The sequence below is a fragment of the Beta vulgaris genome, chromosome 3 (assembly GCF_026745355.1).
Source record: "Beta vulgaris subsp. vulgaris cultivar EL10 chromosome 3, EL10.2, whole genome shotgun sequence".
NCBI classification, from domain to species: Eukaryota; Viridiplantae; Streptophyta; class Magnoliopsida; order Caryophyllales; family Amaranthaceae; genus Beta; species Beta vulgaris.
This window is the reverse complement of record NC_079204.1, coordinates 48,198,293-48,216,068: the sequence shown is the minus strand read 5'-3', so window position 1 is coordinate 48,216,068 and position 17,776 is coordinate 48,198,293. Positions and strand designations below refer to the sequence as shown.

General features: G+C 36.5%; 5 protein-coding genes across 6 annotated transcripts; 2 read left to right on the top strand and 3 right to left on the bottom strand.

Moving 5' to 3' along the window:
- Positions 1-1,981: 1,981 nt before the first annotated feature.
- LOC130590834 (uncharacterized) lies at positions 1,982-2,407 on the bottom strand. The gene has a single exon (XM_057393407.1). The coding sequence runs from the start codon at positions 2,405-2,407 to the stop codon at positions 1,982-1,984; it is 426 nt and encodes a 141-aa protein (XP_057249390.1).
- Positions 2,408-4,757: 2,350 nt separating this feature from the next.
- LOC125495738 (uncharacterized) lies at positions 4,758-9,009 on the top strand. Of its 2 annotated transcripts, none has more exons than XM_057393278.1 (9): positions 4,758-4,853; positions 4,973-5,020; positions 5,099-5,278; positions 6,000-6,689; positions 7,195-7,389; positions 7,469-7,543; positions 7,760-7,822; positions 8,073-8,138; positions 8,225-9,009. In XM_057393278.1, exons 4-9 carry the CDS (start codon positions 6,177-6,179, stop codon positions 8,732-8,734), a joined length of 1,422 nt encoding a protein of 473 aa, XP_057249261.1. In that variant the 5' UTR covers positions 4,758-4,853; positions 4,973-5,020; positions 5,099-5,278; positions 6,000-6,176; the 3' UTR covers positions 8,735-9,009. The 2 variants fall into 2 exon arrangements, with proteins under 2 accessions (XP_057249261.1, XP_057249260.1); XM_057393277.1 differs by having other exon boundaries at positions 4,759-4,853; positions 7,757-7,822; positions 8,225-9,008.
- Positions 9,010-9,557: 548 nt separating this feature from the next.
- LOC130590833 (uncharacterized) lies at positions 9,558-10,936 on the top strand. Its single transcript, XM_057393406.1, has 4 exons — positions 9,558-9,562; positions 9,803-9,964; positions 10,242-10,419; positions 10,520-10,936. Exons 1-4 carry the CDS (start codon positions 9,558-9,560, stop codon positions 10,910-10,912), a joined length of 738 nt encoding a protein of 245 aa, XP_057249389.1. The 3' UTR covers positions 10,913-10,936.
- Positions 10,937-13,249: 2,313 nt separating this feature from the next.
- On the bottom strand, positions 13,250-14,617 carry LOC125496087 (uncharacterized). Its single transcript, XM_048641581.2, has 2 exons — positions 14,058-14,617; positions 13,250-13,687 (listed from the first exon to the last, which is right to left on the bottom strand). Exons 1-2 carry the CDS (start codon positions 14,613-14,615, stop codon positions 13,418-13,420), a joined length of 828 nt encoding a protein of 275 aa, XP_048497538.2. The 5' UTR covers positions 14,616-14,617; the 3' UTR covers positions 13,250-13,417.
- Positions 14,618-14,671: 54 nt separating this feature from the next.
- On the bottom strand, positions 14,672-17,563 carry LOC125495737 (protein FAR1-RELATED SEQUENCE 5-like). The gene is made up of 4 exons (XM_048640546.2): positions 17,446-17,563; positions 16,619-16,830; positions 15,417-16,294; positions 14,672-15,058 (listed from the first exon to the last, which is right to left on the bottom strand). The coding sequence occupies exons 1-4, from the start codon at positions 17,561-17,563 to the stop codon at positions 14,911-14,913; spliced, it is 1,356 nt and encodes a 451-aa protein (XP_048496503.2). The 3' UTR covers positions 14,672-14,910.
- Positions 17,564-17,776: the final 213 nt, after the last annotated feature.

Here is a 17,776-nt window from a genome sequence, read left to right as displayed (position 1 = left end):
TGACTGTTATGTCTGACAGACAAAAGGTGAGCAATTAAACTTCTTTATTTTAAAAAAAAAGTTGTACTTTGTATATGTTGCTGACCTATTTCTAAATTATTGTTGCAAGGGATTAATTGATGCTGTTGAAACAGTTTGCCCAAAAGCTGAGGTCAGATTTTGTGTAAGACACATTTGGGCAAACTTCAAGCTTCAATTTTCTGGTACAGCATTCAAAGAGTCATTTTGGAGAGCAGCTAGGACAAGTTCAAGGGTTAGTCTTTATGTGTTAAATGTAGTTCATAGTATATTTATTCTTGATAATTGTATTGATTAAGTTATCTGTTGGTTGAATGTTGTTGGTTGTTGTTAGTTTACTTTCATAGCTGAGATGGCAGCTATCAAGTTCCTCTCCCAAGATGCATATAACTACTTAGCTGCAATTCCTCCCAAATATTGGGCTAGACATGCCTTCCTTACTAGGTCAAAGTCAAATTTGTTGCTTAACAACCTCTGTGAGACTTTTAACTCAGTAATCAAGGAAGCAAGGGATAAACCAATCATCACATGCCTTGAATGGATAAGAAGGTATGTGATGAAAAGAAATACAGAGAAATGGGATGGGGTTCAAACCTATACTGGGAGGTTTATGCCTTTTGTTGATAAGGTTTTCAGTTGGGTGAAAGAAGAACTAAGCAGTGTGTGATGGTGCCTTCCAGAGTGGGGGAGTGGGAAGTTGATTACCAGCATGATAGATTTGTAGTTAACTTAAGAGATAGGTCTTGTTCATGTAATAAGTGGGATATGACAGGGATTCCTTGCATACATGCATATGCTTGCATACTCAGAATTAGGGGGAAACCAGAGGACTATGTGGATCCCTTTTATAGCAGAGAGAAATATATGCAAGCATATGGTCCTTATATAAAACCTATGCCTGGAATGAATCAATGGAAAGCCACTGAATTCCCTCATCCATTACCTCCACCAATCAGAAAGATGCCAGGCAGACCTTCTCTTAAGAAAAGAAAAAAAGAAGCTGATGAAAAACAAGACAAGCAAAGCACTTATGTTAAGAGGCCTAAGAGGCAGAACCAATGTGGTAATTGTGGTCAGTTGGGCCACTACAGGACCAAGTGCAACAACCCTCCAGCTCCTCCAAAGGAAAAATCCAAGGGAGGTAGACCATTTAACATGGATCCTTGGACAGTTGCTCAAAGGGGTAGAAAGGAGGCCAGAGTAACAAGGAAGGTAATATACTTGTCCTATGAATGTGTTTTTATAGAAACTTGAACTTTTCAGTTTGTGTTTGATATGTTTAGCTATTGTGTTAGGTTTATGAAACTGAATGCATTAGTAACCCCATGGGATGGAACATCATGGTGGCCCAAGTAGCCCAGTTCAACCAAACATCAAGGTGGCCCAAGTAGCCCAGTCCATCCCACCTTGGACACAAAGCAGCCAAGGATCAAATCAAGTACAAGGTGGACAGCAGAGGGTGAAGAAGCAGCCAAGTAAAGAGAAGCAACAAGATGAAAAATCCTCACAAGTTTCTGCCAAAAAGGGAGCTGTCAAGAAGCCAAAAAAAGAAAAAATTGTAAAGGGGCCTGCTAAAAAGCCTGCTTGGCAAGTGTAATTTGCAAAGATTACTGAAATAATATTTTTTGGCTATTTGTGCCATTTGTTTTGGCTACTGTTGGACTAAGAACACAACTTAATGTAATGTATGTTAAGAGCAATTTTTAGCATTAACAATTAAAGCTTCTTATCCTATTGTATTGTTGGATTTTTTTTGAGTAATCTAATGTGCACAACAATGCAAATTCACAATTAAATCTTTTCACACAAACTACTACTTAGTACTTCTCATTGAAGAAAAAGAAACCATTACAGTTGATTAACCATTCCAAGTTCACAACAGTTGATAAAATGCCTAGTACAACAGTTGATTAATCCTACCTAATTTGCTACATCAAACTTCTTCATCATAATCCATAGCAAATTACAGAAAACAAAACAAACAAATCCCATAGAAAATGTTAATCCTTCCACTCTCACTTCCTCTCTTCTCCCTGCTACCTGCCTTCAGTTTCTTCACCAATCTCTCATTCTCCTTAGCAAGCTTCATCCTTTGTTGTTCCAGTTTATGAACCTCAGCTTTCAGTACTTCAATATCACTACCAAGCAGCTTCTTTTCCAACAACAGTTGATTAATCAGCACCCTTTGCCATTCCTCTTGATGTTCATCAACCCACTCCCACACATCACAGCCATGCCTGATTTTTCTAATGCGATCATAGAACTTGCAAGTTATAAATTTCCTCCCAGGATTATCGCTGGTCCATGATGTCAGAGTTGCCACACCAATCTTACATTTGCAAATTTTGGGAAGAACTCTATTGGACAAACCTGTTGATGTGCTACCCATTCCTTTAATCCAACAAATTAAAAAATAATTAGCCAAAAAAACAGAAATTTATCATAATTAACAAATCCCCAATTTATAAAAACCCTAATTTCAAATCAGTACAATTCCCCAATTATATCAACAATGACATTCAATTTTTGACCACAAACACAATTCCATAAACCCTAATATCAAAAGGTAAAGGAACGAAGGGAAACTTACCTGAAAATTATAATCCTTCAGTGAATAAAGGAGGGGATCTTGAATTTTCGCCCACTGTTGACAACAATCTCAGATTTTCGAGGTTTTATAATGCATTAGATAGTTTTAGGAGGGAAATGCAGAGTAAAAGGTGGGAAATTAGGAAAGGTGGGCCACATGTGACGGAATTTTCAAAACTTAACGTTTTTGGTAGTGTTACGTTGACGGAATTATTAACTTAGGTAGTTGTATAAGAAAAAGTTTATATTAGGTAGTTGTTTATGAAAAGTGATATATATTAGGTAGTTGTTGACAATTTTGGCTATATATTACAAAAAGAACTCCACCTTCTATCCAAGGTGCATAGTTAGTACATTCTTATTTGCTTGCTTGTTCAAAAACTACTGACCATGTACAATGACAGCCCCACCACTAGGCCCCCTATTGAGAAGGAAACCACTGAGAAGGACCCCATACCTACCAAAGAACATCATCCCACCACTGCTGAGAAGTAAGTTGACTACTTCATATTTATGTTGTACATTCCCCTAAATGCAATGTACTTTACTCTATTCATGTTTCTACATTTGTATATATTACAAAAAGAACTCCACCTTCTATCCAAGGTGCATAGTTTGTACATTCTTATTTGCTTGATTGTTCAAAGACTAAATGAGCATGTACAATGACAGTCCCCTCCAGTACGTTCTATTAAGCCATGTTGTACAATGTCTGAATAGAAATGTACATTCCTTCATACTTGATATGTACATTGATCAACATTTGTCTACATATTATTGTTGTACATTTTCCTATATTTAATGTACTTTACTCTATTCATGTTTGTACATTTGTATATATTACAAAAAGAACTCCACCTTCTATCCAAGGTGCATAGTTTGTATATTCTTATTTGCTTGCTTGTTCAAAAACTACTGACCATGTACAATGACAGCCCCACCACTAGGCCCCCTATTGAGAAGGAAACCACTGAGAAGGACCCCATACCTATCACAGAACATTATCCCACCGCTGCTGAGAAGTAAGTTGACTAATTCATATTTATGTTGTACATTCCCCTAAATGCAATGTACTTTAGTCTATTCATGTTTGTACATTTGTATATATTACAATAAGAACTCCACCTTCTATCCAAGGTGCATAGTTTGTACATTCTTATTTGCTTGCTTGTTGAAAAACTAACTGACCATGTAAAATGACAGCCCCCCCAGTACGCCCACTATTGAGAAGGGTGCTGATCCCACAACTGCTGAGAAGTAAGTACACACTGTGCATATTCCCACTGTTCATATTTCTGTTGTACACTCTGTCAGCTTTGTCTCAATTGTACATTTATATCATCTTATATGTAAGTAATAATTGCCTTCATTGCCTTCATTGTACATTGATATTACATCTAATGTTCATTGCGTTTTCATCTCATTATCAGTCCCCCTAATCTTGGAAGTGAGAACATCCCAACAAACACTGATATGTAAGTGCTTGTACATTGATATTATACATATGATCATTTTATGTCATAATTGTTCCTCCTACATTGATATTATACTTGTATGTCGCATTTTTTTGGTACAATGCCAGGCCACATATTACTGATCCAAGCACCACTATTCCTGAAACTCAGAACATCCCACTCAATCCTCATATGTAAGTACTTGTACATTGATATTACACTTGTGTTCATTGTAAGTCATAATGTTCATTGGTAGATTGGATACATGTTCATTGTTTATTGTACATTGGTAATTTCATGAATGTTCACTTCGTTATATTTGATGTGCAATACCAGGCCACCAATTACTGAATCTGGCCCCATTCCACAAAATAATGAGATGTAAGTCGTTGTGCTTGTGTTTATTGTACATTGGTAAATTGTCTTATTTTCACCACATACTAATTGTACTTGTGTTCATTAGATGTAATCATGTTCATTGGTAATTAGATACATGTTCATTTGTTTTGTACATTGGTCATTTCATAATGATCAATGAATAATGTATATTGCTATTCCCACAAATGTTCATTGGGGTATTTTTGATGTACAATGGCAGGCCCCCAATTAATGATTCTGGCCCAATTCCAGAAATACTGAGATGTAAGTCGTTCTACAATTGTCTCCTTTTCACCTAATACTAATTTATCCAGTTACTGACTCTGTCACTCACAGACCAATTTCACAACCATCATCACCCCATCACAGTCCTGTAAATATACCTGCAGAAGATGAATCAGAAAATGAAGAAGAGTAAGGAATATGTTATATTATATGTACTTGCTGTACAATGTAAATATATTATTTGATCATTAGTACTTTTTCCATGTTCATTTCACTTACTATAATTTACATTAATTATTGTTGTGCAGGGTTCCAATTGCTACTTTGAGGGCAAGGTTGAGGAAAAATGCCCAGCCGTAAGTTCTCCATACAATACAGTTATTTTATGTCAATGTTTACACCTGCCTAAATATTAACCTAATTATATCTTGCAGCACCCAACCCAGCAAGAGAATAAAGATCACAATGGCTGCAAAGGGGAAAGAAAAGATCCCTGAAAGAACTTCCAAGGCCCCACTTGAAGCAGCTCCAAGAAAGTCTGGAAAGAGGAAAGCCCCAGAGCAGGCCCTCAAGATCAAAATAGGCAAGGGCAAGGACAAAGCTACTAAGTCCAGGTAAGGTGCTCAATGCATGTACACTTGTATTCTTCTGTATGTACAATTGTATTGGGTGCATGTACATATGTGTTATGTGTTTGTACATTAGTACACAATTGTATGTTCACTGGTATTCCTTGCGCATGTACATTAATATTAGGTTTATGTACATTAGTACACAATTGTATGTTCACACCTTCCTATTCTGTCTATGCTGTTATGCATGAACAATATTGTTCAGTCTAATGAACAATACTATGTTGTCACATATTCCTAGTCAGTATGATTTGGTACACGTGTTTTTTAATGTACATTATTGTTCTATTGCATGTTCACTGGTCTTCCATGTGCATGTACATTAATATTGGGTGTATGTACCTTGTGAACCGTCATGTACATTAACTTACTCTCACACATTCCTATACAGTCTGATTCAACGTGCACTTGTATCCTATGCATGTACATTCCGAACTGTAATCTACATTAATTTATTGTTACACATGCATGGACATTATGTTTAATGAATAAATACTATGTTGTCACATTCCTAGTCAGGATGATTTGGTACATATGTGTTTTTTAATGTACATTATTATTCTATTGCATGTTCACTGGTCTTCCATGCGCATGTACATTAGTAATTGGTGTATGTACATTGTGACCTGTAATCTCATTTCCACCTGTGTACAATGGACTCTGCTTAAATGTTCACTGTATTTTTTACACATGTACAATGTAGTGATTCACCACCTGATGTGAAGCCCCCACCAAAAAAAACGAAAACCCCTGCTGAGCCCTGTGTCAAAGTCAGGCAAAGTACTGCTCCATTCAAAGCCTTCCTTGCTGCTATTGCTAATCAACCACAGAAGAGGCAAGCAATCATTGATATGGGCTTCGCGGTCTACTGGAATTAGACATGCCAAAGAATGACCCTATCTTCTGTGCTAGGCTTCTTAGCAGATATTCTGTTGGTAGTGGATCCCTCATGCTTCGCCGAGGTAGGGAAATTGAAATCAGAGATATCGATGTGCACTTGGTGTATGGGATTCCACTGGGAGGCTTGTTGGTTGATGACAACAAGGATAATGATGCTGCTGACTACAGGCTTATGCTGGAGGAGTGGAGGGAATATGTTGGCGTCCAGAGGGGTTCCCCATACGTTTCTACGATGGCGACGCACCTTGCTGATGCCGCAGTGCCAGTAACGGACAACTGGAAGAGGACCTTCCTAGTCGTGGCCGTTAACTGCTGCATTAAATCAACGCTCAACCCCCAACCTCTGACAGGTTTCTTGTCAACTACCATTGACGTCAACAACATCCCAAACTACAACTGGTGCAAGTACACCATTGAATCATTGCTTCATTCAGCTTGTTCTTGGCAAGAGGACACCACTAGATTCTTTGCTGGTCCTCTGCCTTTTTTACAGGTACACAATATCCCACTAAAAAAAAAAATTGAAATTTTACATATGTACATTGCTTCATAACTAATTGTTCACTGTTATTATCCTATTGTACATTAATCTGAACATTAATCATACTTGTTCACCTAACTGTTCCTTGTACAGTGCCATGAATCTTATTATACCCTACAACGTCCCTTACTTGTACATTGTGATTTACCTGATTGTTCAATGTTTTCCCCCTTAATTGTACATTGTTTTTGTTTCAATTACTATACTGATCCCATTTGATTGTACATAATTATTGTTCACTTTAATTATCCCATTGTACATTACTGTGCACATCTACTTGTTGTACATTGTTGTTTGCTTTCTTGTTCATTTGTCAACTATTTTATTGTTCACTGTGGGCAACCGCTCTTTTAATGTACATCTACTTTCATGTACATTCGGATGTCAGTTGTCTTATATACTCCAGTAATCATTTAATTGGTGCAGTTCAAACATTTATACTTCTACTATTTTCTAGGTCTGCTATTTCGACCGTCTACAGAAAGAACTCCACAAGCCTCCCCGTGCATTCCCGCTCCTCTCTGTATGGAAGCGGGAAATTATCCGCAGCAGGATTTCTTACGAGTTCCGGTCGGGACTTGGCATGGGGACTGTTCTGCCAAGGATCCCTGCTCCCATGCACGGGCAGCAAGATGATGAACAACAACAACAAGTAATGCATCCTCTCTGCTCCCATTCAAATTGTGTTGTTTTTAATTGTACATTGTCCTAACAATACTCTACTTCACCAGCAAAACCAACAACAACAAGATCAACAACAACAACAACAAGATGAACAACAACAACAACAAGATGATCAACAACAAGTAATGCCTTCTGACTGAATAATAATTCTGCCTTATGTTGTGCACTAACCATTATATATATATTTGTACATTACTTTCCTTGTAGTGTACATTGCCTTTATTGTACATTGTTAACAAATGGATTGTATATTGTACATAACCTTGTTCTGCATTGTGATTGTTATAATGTACATAACCTTGTTTTACTTACAATATTTGACTTCTTAACTTCAGCAGCAACGTGATCAACAACAACACCACCAACGACACCAACAACACCAACAAGATGAACAGCAACAGGTAATGCCTTCTGACTGAATACTAATGCTGCCTTCTGTTCTGAACTATACACTACATATATATTTGTACATTACCTTCCTTCTAGTGTACATTGGGTACTAGTGTACATTCGGTACCACCTGCGTGTACATTCAACAATATACACTCTGTTATATTTGTACATTGCCATCCCTATATTGTACATTAGGTTTCTACTGTTTGTACATTGTGTATTAATGGATTGTACAATGGCTTTTTTCATTACCAGCAGCAACAACACAGACAACAACAACAACCACACCATGAACAGCACCAACAACCACCCACTGACCTTGAGGTGGGCCCTTTCATTAGTACCAACTCTACATCTTACATATTTATCACAGTTTTTCAGTATTCTAACGTTTCCTTATCTTTTTTCAGACTTGGAAATCAAACTTAATGAATGTTTGTTCCAAGTTCACGGCAAATCTCATTGAGTTGACGGCATTACTCAACCAAGGCCCGCAACTCACTGGTGATCCCATGGTCAGCAGCTTTGCTCCAACCATTCTTCAGGCGATTTGCACTCGCTACGAGAATGCCGCACAACCACCAAACCATCCTCCTCCCCCCCCTCTCAATGATCAAGACAATCCCTCCATTATGAGTCAAGACAGCGCTTTCTTCCTCTCATCACAGCTTTGGGAAATTGTGGACCAAGCTGTACAATCACGTCTGAAGCCAAAAGAACCAGTATGTGATATTGAGGCCCCAAGTTTCAACCTGGACTTGGAGTTGGGTGTCGGGAGGCCATCAGCGCGACAAGATCAACCATCTTCATCATTTTCCCCAATCCTATCACTGGCTGATATTTTTAAAGATCACGACGACATACATGTTGATAAACTCTTCCACACCAGCAAGTCTAACACTGATCCGCCTATGGGGTAATCCCTATGTGGACTAATTTTCCTACTGTTCACTTGACTCATTGTCCCCGGATTTTACTAATTTCCTAACATGAACTAGTTACTTTGTTCCATGACTATTTCCTTTGTGTGAGTGTTTTTCTAAGTAAACATATCCCAGTGATTTTTAATTTATTTATGATTGAATTTACACCAGTTCCAACGCTGAAGTAGATGAAATTACACAACAGCCTCACATCCAATCACATGAAAGGTATATAATTGTTCATTTGAAATTTGCTTGGAATTGTACATTCTTCTATTATATTGTGTTCATTGGCTTACTGTGGTTGTTCACTGGGCTGTATGCTAACTGCATCTCCTGTTGTACATTGTGTTGGTTACTAATGATCACAAATATCTTGGTTGATCATCTTGCTTACTGATGTTCTGTATTATAATCATAATCTTATGTTGTACATTTAACTTCCCATGATGTTGACTTTGTTACCTTGGTTGTTCATTGTACTACTTACTATCACCTCACACAAGAATGGTGAATTGTGGTTGCTCAACAGGGGCATATGATCAACTTATTTGATCAATGTACCCTTCCTACTATACATTGTGTTGGTTTTAATGATCACTGTGATCAATTCTCTTGTCCCGAAAATCTACTAATCATATAGTGTTGTACATTGACCTTCCCTTCATGTTCATTAGATTATTAAGGTTGATCACTGTACAATGCTTAGTGTGTTAGTATGGGTTCTCTTGGTCATTGCTAATTTTAAACCCATAGTGTTCTGTATGATGATCCACTGCGACTGGAGGATTATCCAGCTGACTCGCTTCTGAGTAGTTCAATGAGGTATGCATTTGTTAACATTTTCCAATGCCACGTCATACGTTCTTCCTTGCCACATCATAACTTCTACTACATGTGTTTCTTTATCAAAGAAGTGACGAGTCAGGGTCAGAAGATCATTCCCCCCCACCTCGGTAACTCATATTCCCTTGTATCTCTTGTACAGTACCAAGTTCAATTTACTTGCACCCCAATTAACTCATCATCCCTCGTATCTCTTCTGTTTGAATATGCATAATCTAGAAATGAAGAAGCCTCAAGGCCACGCCGCACAATCATCAAACCCGCAATATTCCGATCCCCATATTTGGTCAAGTACTCCCACCTAATAGAAGAGAAAAGAGGAAAGCGACAAATAGACAACACCTACTTGGCAGACTTTGCTTTTGATGCTGGAGATAATGAGTAAGTTATAAACTACTTGCCAAACTACTTCCTTTTGACTGATTTACTTTGGCTAATATCCACAACCCACTTACAAAAATGATTTCATGTACTTTCTGTTATTCTGTAATGTACATTGTATACCTTCGGATGTACATTGCATATTTTTGACTTCAATGTACACTGGCTAGTATACAACTACTGATATATGATGTACATTGGATTTATTTTCTCTATGATCTACTAATATTAAACCATTGGTATAATTTCCTTGTACTGAATTATTGATCAACCTCAGGGACTTGCTCTACGATGACGGTGACACATTCCTCAACAGATCCCAGTTCCTTACTTTGGGGAACGACGTCGAAATTTGGAACGGCTTCCTTGATGCATGGGCACGTATCCTCAACCAAAGGAACTCGGATCGAATGGCCGGCTCAACTCAACGACTTTTCTTCTCAACCATAGCACATGTACATCACTTTCATTTATTTCTTATTTTTTTTAATATACTTGTTCTATCTATTATGTATTAACAAATATTTTTATAAACTTGTATTTTTTTTTTATTAGCACTTATTGTTCCCCAATGCTTCAAATCCTCCCCCGAGCACCCCTGAGCAAGAGCAAGAAGATAGAAAGATTGCAAGGCTCACTGAGAATACAAGGATGGAGCAATTTGTTGAAAGGCTCACCTATGAGTGCAGAGACCAGGGCATTACAAATGTCAACCAATTTGACTTGGTAAGCTCTTTCATAACTGTCATTGTGTTTTACTCTACATTGCCACATAGTAGTATGTACATTTTCGTATCCTACAATGTTCGCTGGTTTTGTCTATATGTACATTGCTTTTCACACATCTGTGAATATATCACCTCAATTACTTGTTGTACATTGACATTCGCATCATTGATCACTATGGTTCAGCACCTGTCTTACATGTTATCTTCCCTGTTCCAATAATGTAAACTGCTTGCTGTACATTGTCATTTCTCACTTGTACATTCTATTTCCCCATATGTACATTACTCTGTCATTACTCTCATGTCTGTGAATTATTTACTTATCTATTTTTCTCCCATACATGTCCACTTCCCTGCTCATTCACATGTTATGCTGTACATTGTGACTTACTTAATTGGACATTGTATTTATCCACATGTACATTACTCTCACCAGTATTCTCTACTCCGATATTGGTAACTGAACATTGTACATTATCCTTATACTGATTGTTCTTTGGATGCTGTTTATTGTACATTCTTATGTCGCAGGTTTTCTTCCCTGTGTGCGCATCAGACCACTTCTATGTCTTTTGCTTAAACTTCAACAAGATGACTTTGGATATACTTGACAACAAAATTTTACCAGAAAATGTCTCCATTCACGACAAGTATAAAGACTACCCAGCTAAAATTGTAAGTTCCCACCACTTAACTCAAGCACTGACTCATGTTTTTGCAGCATTCTCACCTACTGCTTGTGTGCAGGCAATTGCTTATGGTAGGTTCCTGGTATCCCTGGGCTACAACATGATAAGCAGCCCTCTAAGACCTCGCATAGTGGAAATGCCACGGAGAACAAACGTCAACACTTATGACTGTGGCATTTATGCGATGCGCCATATGGAAAAATACAACGGCGAATGGGAAGACAACTTTGAAACTGGCCTCACAGCTGATAATGTAAGAAATTATTTGTCTACATATGTCTTCATTGTTCACACAAAATATACTTCTTAATATGTTCATATCCACTGCATGTCTTTTACATCGAAATTGTATTTACTTAGATGATCATTGCATATCTGGTTCATGTACATTAAAAGTTTATATTATGTTCACTGCTTGTTAACTTCCACACATGCCTTATGTTCATTGAATGTCATACAAGGTTCATGTTTACTACTTGTTAACTTTCACACATGTACATTGTAATAAGGTTTATGTTCATTGTATGTCATATACATGTACATTGTTCTTACTTTGATGTTGCTTATATGCCTAGTGACATGTACATTGCTTTTACAATGATGATCATTACATGTCTGGTTCATGTACATTAAAGGTTTATATTATGTTCGCTGCTTGTTAACTCCCACACATGCCTTATGTTCATTATATGTCATACAAGGTTCATGTTTACTACTTTTTAACTTTCACACATGTACATTGTAATAAGGTTTCTGTTCATTGTATGTCATATACATGTACATTGTTCTTACATGATGTTGCTTGTATGCCTAGTGACATGTACATTGCTTTTACAATGATGATCATTACATGTCTGGTTCATGTACATTAAAGGTTTATATTATGTTCACTGCTTGTTAACTCCCACACATGCCTTATGTTCATTGTATGTCATACAAGGTTCATGTTTACTACTTTTTAACTTTCACACATGTACAATGTAATAAGGTTTCTGTTCATTGTATGTCATATACATGTACATTGTTCTTACTTTGATGTTGCTTGTATGCCTAGTGACATGTACATTGCTTTTACAATGATGATCATTACATGTCTAGTTCATGTACATTAAAGTTTTATGTTCATTGTATGTCATATACATGTACATTGTAATACAGTTTATGTTCATTGTATGTCATTCACATGTACATTCTTCTTGCTTTGATGTTGTTTGTATGCCTTGTGACATGTACATTGCTTTTACAATAATATTCACTGCAAGTTTGGTAGAACTGCATTATATTACTCATATTTCAAGCCCTCACACAATTAATTTGTCCCCAGTTTGACATGATCAAGCAACTGAGAATTCAGTACTGCATTGACATTCTCATGACCATAGTCAACACCCGTGTTTCGTGGGTTGCTGATCGTGCCAAGGCGCATGCTAAAGGGAAGTCCAAGGACACATAGCTTCACCTCCGCGCTTTTATCAGACATTTGTAATGCTCGCTTTTTGTTGAACTAAACAAAACTTATGATCCCCCCCAGACATTTCTAGTAATACTTTTGTATTAGCAATACAATACCGTTGCTTGATACTTCTTCTCTATAATACTTTTGTATAGCAAGACCTACTGACTTTTGCGCAGGTAAACATTCCAATGTTTGTATCTGCTAACTTCAATATATTTGCCACATATACTATCACATGTGTGATTTGCACATTGCTATTCCTTACATGTTCACTCAATTTCCTTACACATTCAATCGTAATTATACGCATATTCAAGCATTTCTTCAAATAAAAACCTCTTTACTCATATTTTTATCATGTACATTATCAATTCTTTCATGTTCACTACCTAAAATTAACATATATAAGATTTATAAGCATTGTATTATCAAAATATTCTTTCAAGAGGAATTATATAAAGAGGAATTACATACCTCTTTACTAGAAGAATTACAAGCACGTTTTTGGGTGTTTTGGACAAAGTACAATGTGAATGAGCTACATGAATTACAAAAAATAAATAGTGTATCAACAACTCATTCACTGTGGACTACGTTTCATTCCCCCAAAAGAGCTCATCAAAATATTCATGTTAGCTGACAATAAATATCGATTCTCAATTACCAAAAAGCTTCTCAGAATATTCATGGTAGGCTTCCAAAGCGGCTTTATGATGCGGCTGCTCAACATTACTACCTTCCCCAGGGATGTGGTTAATATGGAAATAATCGTCAGGTCCATACACATCAAGAAGAGACTTGTTGTGTGTGAGTGAGCTACATTACACTCTTCAGGTATATCAATGTATTCCTGTATTAGCCAATGTTAGCTGACTAAAACTAATTATAAATTAATTAACATTTAATGACAATGAACATTCAAAATATACTTATTGGACAATGTCACCAAGACACATTGAACATCCCCATATATACCATATATATCTTGTTAGCATGTCCACTCAAATATGCCATGCTCGTATCAAACTATACATACAATCATACAATGAACATGTACCAATAACAGATGAACACACATAATACCAGTGTACATCAATACAAAAAAATAACTATGCACGCAAAAAATATGCATCATATTATCCTACTATCCAAATAACTAGATAATGAACATGCGACTATAACCGATGAACATTTGTGCAACTGCAATGTACAAATAGTACCTGGACAGATTTTTGCGCTTTTGCCTTGTTCCTCAATGCAGCTTTCTCAGCAGTTTTCTTCCACCCTCTTAACCTATTAACCTGTTTTTCCACAGTGCTCTTCAACCTTACATTCCTAGCTCCTTTCTTCCTCTTTTTAGGTGGGTCTTTCACAACAGGATATAGCAAATTTGTCACTTCATCAATTGTGATAGATTCATCAACCTTCCCAATAAGCAACACAACCTTTGACTTCAAATCACTTAAAGCATTTTCCACAACCTTCCTAGCAGCTATGTCATGTTGGGTTGAATTGATTATTGCTAAAGCATCCCTAGTAGTTTGAACACGCCACACCGACGCTTGAACAATGTTTACATCCTTGCCCACGTCATCGTCAACTCTTGTACACATAGCATGTTTTGCCCATCTACCCAAAATGTATCTTTCGGGGATATTTTCAACATTATGAATGTGGAAAATCCTCAATGAATGCGAACATAATAGACCCATCTCAGTGAAATACTTACATGTACAATCAATTGTCATATTTTCTTGGTCAAATCTAACAAGATGCATTAAGTATTATTTCTCAGTGCGACCTACATGGTATTCAAAATAGGGGGATCATACTTGACTAGTTTCTGGCAAAATGACGCACCTCTAATGAAATTTTCCTCGAATGTCAGATAAACAGCCACAGTGTATATCTTTTTTGCCTCATTGAGTAACTTAACATCTACAAATGCTAGATGTTTGTTGCCATTAAGTGCATTGTAATCTTCACCATTCTCCCTATCCCTCCACTCCTCAACAACATCTATAAACACCTTGTAGAAATCGCAAAGGCCTTGCATTCTATGGAGCCTTTGATTCAAAGAATGGTTTGTGGTTTCACTTCTTTGAGATGACAGCACCCCCCCGAGAAGTAATCCTTGGAGTAGACAGGACACCACATCTTCCTTAACTTATACAACCTCATCAACCAAGGACATGCAGCACACTTGTACTTGGTAGTCATACTGCATACATAATACAGAGAACAACTGTTATATATCCAGTGAGCATACGCTTTATTTCAATGAACATTGCATTTCATTCAGTGAACATAGATTTCTAATCATACACATATATTATGTACATTACATCATGACATTTACTGAGCTACAATATCATAATTACTATCAACTACTTACTGTACATTGTCATTTAACAACTTGTACATTAAGTTTGCCACTATGAACATTACTTTGTTAATTTAATCAACAAAAATATCATTGATCAACAAACCACCAAATGAACACAAAACTATTATGCAGTGAACATTGACTGACAACAATGAACAATATAACACCAATTCAACAAATAAAACTACTTTACCTTGTCCAATAGTGCTTGAACTCACTCTTGGTCTCACAATGTTTTAAAACATAATTGAATAGATCCACAAATCCAGCCTTCCCCCTCAAGCCTTTTATATTGTTGATGGAATTTTTCCCTATGTGCCATATACAAAGACGATGTATAACATTGGGAAAGACAATGCTTATAGCCTTCGCCATGGCGGCATCTTGGTCAGTCATTATGGTTATAGGCGACCTACCTCCCATACTTTTCAAAAAAGACTCAAACAACCACACAAACGAATCGGTGTCTTCATTTAGTAGGAAACCAACTCCAAACATCACATTCCTTTGGTGATGGTTCATCCCAACAAACGGACCGCAAATCATCCCATACTTATTCGTTCGGTACGTCGTATCATGAACAACCAAATCTCCAAACACTTCATAATCCCTTTTCATTCTTCCATCTCTCCAAAAAAAACTTATTAAGTGGCCAATAGCATCTAGTCGAACGTCATAGTAAAAATCACATTCCACTGCTTGCCTTTGTGAAAAGTTCTTAATTAACTGGTTACTGTCACAACCATCAAGTTCTTTCTTTCTTTGAGCAGCAACTGCATCATAAGCATCCCTGTGCGCAAACCCAAGATTGGCAGATCCCCCAGCTTCCTTCCTCAATACACGCACAGCTTCAGCAACCCCAACACCACAACTTCTCAAATTATTAATCATGTGCAATTGTTCAACAGTGACTTTCCTATGAGATCTAATTAAATGTCTTTGTATTACTGGCACCATGGGGTGATTGTGAATCATATGGTGCTTAGTAACAATGAAAAGTCCAGACTCTTTGGATACATCAAATTGAATGTACGCTTTACATCCACACCGTTGATCAAGCTTAGTATATGCCTGTGCCAAAAAAGAACATCAAGTATACTCCATTGAACATTTCGTTTCCAGTTATGATCATTACCATTCCACAACACTATTATATATATTTAGCCCAATATACATCTTAACCCAATATTTTTACAATCATTTGAAATCACTACCTAATGTTTACTAATATCATGACCTACATATAATGATCATCACTATATATACCAAATCCCTCAAGTAAACTCCAGTGAACATTAGCTTTGAATTAATGATCATCACAACCCCCCAACACTAATATATCAAATTAATGTACACATTATCATGACTTATATTAAAAACAAACATAACACATACCTTAGGCACACCACTATTTATGTCTTTCAATCCTGCACGACTACAAACCAAAAAACGTTGCCTGATGGTCTTCGTATCATATCTCCAACACACTTTTCCCCTACGGATACCAAATCCGCATTTAAATGCATGGTCATTGTATAACTTGTAAGCTTCTTCATCATTAACCACCTCTTTGTGTATCAATTCAGATGTCTCGCACTCAACGTATTCTATAGACAAATAAAGTAACAATTATAACATAACAACATGTACAATTTGCATTATTACACACCAACAACATAATACTACCCCACATATAAACGTATGTACATTGGCTGCCATTGATATGATCACTGGAATACCCTAAATGTATATTTCTAGTTATCTTCTAATCGTCAAAGTGAGTAACATTAAACACATCACACATTTACATATGCAAAACAGGAATACATACATAATTTCAACTTCCCGGAATTTATGACAGACATACATGAAAATAAGGGAGACTTCAATGAAGAACACAATAAATGAAAAATAAATGAGAGACATTCAATTGTTTTTACAACAATAAATGAAAAATAAATGAGAGACATTCAATTGTTTCTACCACAATAAATGAGAGACAAAGTGAATGACTGACTTATGTAATTACCAAAGTAAAAAATTGTCTGCGCAAAATGACATTTCATGGGATATCTGACGTATCTAACTAAAAACATAAAATAATATTGTACATTAAAAGTCAACACTTTGAACATTGAAAATGCCCAACTGTACACTCCTATACTCTTGCACATCATCCAACACGCATTTGTACATTAGAAAAAAAATTCGTAGCTAAATACCATTCTCCTTAGCTACTTCATCTTCTTCCCTTTCTCCTTCATTCCTTAAATCTTCCATTGCATTATGAAGACCAATATTGTCTACTGAAACTTCATCATTTTCAGTTATATCCTCCATTTTCCAACTTATGTACCATGAAACTTGTAAAGATTTATAAAATGCAAAACCGAAAATCCAACAATCTAAATCTTTTGGTAAAAAAACATAAAAGAAAATTATGAAACTAATGGAGAAAATCAGTGAAGAAGAAAAAAATTGAGAGAGATTTAAATTGCTTCTTCTAAAATTAATGAGAGAGAAAGAGAGAGAATGATTGATTGATTACAAAGT